At 33.5% G+C, this 4,097-nt stretch overlaps 1 protein-coding gene across 1 annotated transcript; it reads right to left on the bottom strand.

The window, feature by feature from the left end:
• Window positions 1-612: 612 nt before the first annotated feature.
• Window positions 613-2,203, bottom strand: LOC102578466 (leucine-rich repeat extensin-like protein 4). Its single transcript, XM_015306012.1, has one exon. It carries the CDS (start codon window positions 2,034-2,036, stop codon window positions 867-869), a length of 1,170 nt encoding a protein of 389 aa, XP_015161498.1. The 5' UTR covers window positions 2,037-2,203; the 3' UTR covers window positions 613-866.
• Between the last annotated feature and the right edge of the window lie 1,894 nt (window positions 2,204-4,097).

Here is a 4,097-nt window from a genome sequence, read left to right as displayed (position 1 = left end):
TAAAGCTAATGTGGGGCGGGACGGGTTACGGTATATGTGATTTTATGTGGATTCAAACTTAATTTTAACTTTTTACATGTTATAATAGCAATAGAATATTATTTATTAAGATAATTTCTTTAAAACTACTAAAATATTTAAGATAGTAAATAAGGTTCAATAAAAATAATACAATTTCTTACATGTTTCCCAATTAACCTCTACAAAATGAATTTTTAAGTAACTATCCTATTAAATTAATAATAACTTAATGAAAAAATGAATTTATTTTTATAAATTTGATTTTTAGTAACAAATTTAACTAGAAAAAAAATATTAAAAAAATTATGTGAGGCGGGTTCATACAGGGTAGATTGAAAATAAAAAAAAGTTTGTAATGCGAGACGGATTAAGAATTTTGCGGGTTAAGCTCAACCCGCTTTCCCGCCATCCCGCACCACCTCATTGCCATCCCTAGTTTTCCATATTAGATGACGGACACCCTACATTCCTAAAGAATATATATCTAGATTGTAGACAAAAAAATTAAGTTGATCCGCAGTGTGAGAATCCCCGACTACTGATGAGGAATTATGATTACTAGAGGTGGGTGAAACCCATATATAAGTGTCCTAATTTAATACTAGTATTTACAATTCATAATGCAACATAAAGAAATAAGGAAGAGAAATAAATTTGAAAGGTACAAGTCATAACTTGCGTGTGCTAGGCCAAGATAACCAGGTTTACAACAAAAACATTGATGATAGTGCTCAATTGTTGTCACTCATAAATAAATAAAATAGTAGTAGTAGTGATTTTTTTTTTTCCACCGGGTGTTCGGTACCCACGTTGGAGTCCGACTAAGTCAGGCAGTAGCAGTTTTTTCATCCACAAACAAGAGGCTTTACTGCAGGTACTCTAAGGCAATTGAGACTTCCACCTGGAATGACAGAGCATTCAGGTTGAGGCCTTTGCATTTGTCTTCCTGGAATACAGTTCAATGAGAAATCAATACCCACATTTCTCAAAGGAAGTTTATCACAATCCTGGCTCAACTCAGAGAAGAAATTGTAAGCAAGAGTCAAATTCACAAGGTTTCTTAGTGAACAAACCAAGTCTGGTAAATCTCCAGATAACTTGTTATGTCCCAAGTTGAGAACCTCAATGCCACTCAAACAAGAAAGGGTATCAGGCAAATGCCCCATTAGTGAATTGAAACTCACATCTAGAACTTGCAAATCCGTCCACAATCCCACGCCTTCTGGTATACAACCATTTAAGTCGTTGTTTAAGAACAAAATCTCCTTAATTCTCGGACCCATGTACCCTAAACTAAAAGGAATGTTCCCACTAAACTTATTATTAGCAAAATTAATCACTGAAGCAGGGGAATTCCCTAAACTCTGAGGTAGTTCACCATCAAACTGGTTATTATTAAGAAAAATAGCATCAAGTTTTCTGTTGAACAGATCCTCAGGAATTGGCCCTGTGAAACTGTTGAATCTGAGATCTAAATAAAGAAGATTTGGGATGAATAGTACTGTAGTAGGGAATGGACCAGAGAAATGGTTGTTACTAAGGTCTAATTCAATGAGTGAAGACAGATCTCTGAATGTTTGTGGAATTATACCTGAAAATCTGTTGGTATTGAGGTGAATGAGAGAAATATATGTTAAGTAAGACAGTTCTTTAACAAGAGTGCCTTGAAGATTTGCATGATTGAGATCTATACCTGTAACAACTGGGTCTGTTGGGTTGCCCATGTAATCTTGAGAGTTTGTGCAGAAAATTCCTCTGTAAGTACACACATTTGGACCCATCCAATTCTTCAAAATCCCCATTGGATCATCAGTGATTGCAGATTTCCATGCTTGAAGAGCAGTGTAAGCCGAATTTTGACTTGGGACAACACCTGGGCTTGGGCTGTTGATCCCTCCACCAAACCAAACACCTCCAGGTCCAACACCAACGCCAACGCCAACACCAACACCAGCACCAACAACTTCAGTAACTATGATTTGAAGGAGCAAAACCACAAAGCAAATTCCCCCCATTTTTGGTCAAACAAGAGGCGTTTCGTTTTTTTGCAAGGTTGCACAAAATGTGATTGTAGCATTGATGAGAGACGATGTGGGTTTAGTTGGTGCTTCTTCAATGAGAGGTTTATTGCTACTCTCGTTTTACACTACATATTTAATACACTCAGCATTGCAATTGCAATTGCAATTGCAATTATTAATAAAAGCTTTACTTGTGTATAACAGCTGACTTGTCATTGATGACCAACTGTTCATGAAAATGAAGTTATGCCCAATTTCTACAAACGACGACTTTTTTTTTTCTTCTCATGCCAGTATTGCTTGTTAAATAATTTAACTATTACTTTAATTAAAAGTGGGTTAGATCATTATGGGTTCATAATGATTGTGAGACAATGAATTCGTTCAAAAATTAATGGTGAAGCCATGTTCATCCATTTCCCTTTTTGATTATAAAAAAATAAGGTTACAAATGAACCCGGAACCTTTACTTAAAAAAGGAAAACCTTATCTACCGCACCACGATTGAATTTAAATTTTCAAAATTTAACAAAAGGCTCTTTTCTCCATAGTTTTTTGATAAATTTAAAAACTAAATAGATGTTTTAATATCATTCATCTGCTACCCGACTCAGTAAATAGGTTGCATGTTTCTTCTTCTTATTATATACTATATTGTTAAAAATAAATAATTTTTATGATACTGCACGGGTGATATTCATGACTAGTAGTGGGTGGGCACATCAGTGGAGACACTTCTAGTAAGGGAGTAGCTGATACTCCCCAACCATATTGGTTGATCATTATATTAAGCTAGCGTTTAATTCTAAGTTTACAAATATTTTTGGTAAAGAATATTTGAACCAAGTTTTTGGTGAAATTACACCACATGTTTGGCCCCAATTTTTTTCAAGAATATTTGACTATTTCAGAAAAGATGATTTATACTCATAAGTTCTAAAAACTATTAAAATACCCAAAAATTTGTATTATCATTTTATAATGCATATGTTCCGTTAAAAAATAACCTTATAATATAATTGATAACGATCAACAATAACAAAATAACAACATAGGCAAGACCCGAGATCGATCCCCCTTCAATGCCTTCTGAGTCGAGCCTGTTGCATAGGGCTTGCCTAGAGCAGTTTGCATCCCCTGTGTGGTTTGCAGGCTATTACACAGTGGGGGTTTACACAGTGGGGGTTTACCCAGTGTGCACAAAGTGCTCACCACAGAGTGCTCACCCGAAGGGAGAGGTTGTAGCGGCTGCGGATTATCCTATGGTTCCAAAAAAAAAAAAAACATAGGCAAGACAATACATTAATTGTATACTCAAACTTGTCACTGATTCAGTTATAATTATAACTCATTAAACACTAATTGTTCTTTTTTCTCAATTTTGTCACTCAAATTAGAACTCAAACTTTTTCGGAGGAGGTAGTAACAAATATTAGTTGTAATTAATAAATAATGAGTATTTTTTTTTATAAAACATAAATGTTTGGGGTGATTTTTGAATTTCTTAAAATTCCCAAATACATTTGCAAAGTTATATGACCAAACACCACTTCTTAAGTTTTTTCCGAGTATTCTTGGGGCCAAACGGGTCCTAAATATAATTGTCTCATATTAGTTGATCACCTTACTAAATAAAAAAATGTATTAATTAATTTTTTTCTATATTATTCTTGCAATTAATTCTTTTTGAAAGTGTTCACATTTATTTGTAAAATTCCCAAAAAGTTTTTAAGGGGTAAACTAGTAAAATCATCTTCTTATTTATTATTTCTTAAGCACCGTACAAAATAGAAAATGATAAACTAATATGAGACGAAGAGAATATCGCGAAAAGAATATTTTAAGTAGTAATGCACGTGCATGCGGAGTTATGTAATAAGTAATTTTGTATAATCACATTATTGATATAAAGATCTGAGTAAATAATTATACATAAGAAAATTAGCGTTTAAGTTTATTTGATTAATCAATTGGTCATCTTATTACATGCATGGTTGGATACTATCTGAACTTATGAATATGAATATGGACAATCAAAATTCAATTAAATATATG

Source organism: Solanum tuberosum, unplaced genomic scaffold, assembly GCF_000226075.1.
Source record: "Solanum tuberosum cultivar DM 1-3 516 R44 unplaced genomic scaffold, SolTub_3.0 scf00003, whole genome shotgun sequence".
Taxonomy (NCBI): Eukaryota; Viridiplantae; Streptophyta; class Magnoliopsida; order Solanales; family Solanaceae; genus Solanum; species Solanum tuberosum.
This window is presented reverse-complemented; position numbering and strand designations above follow the sequence as displayed.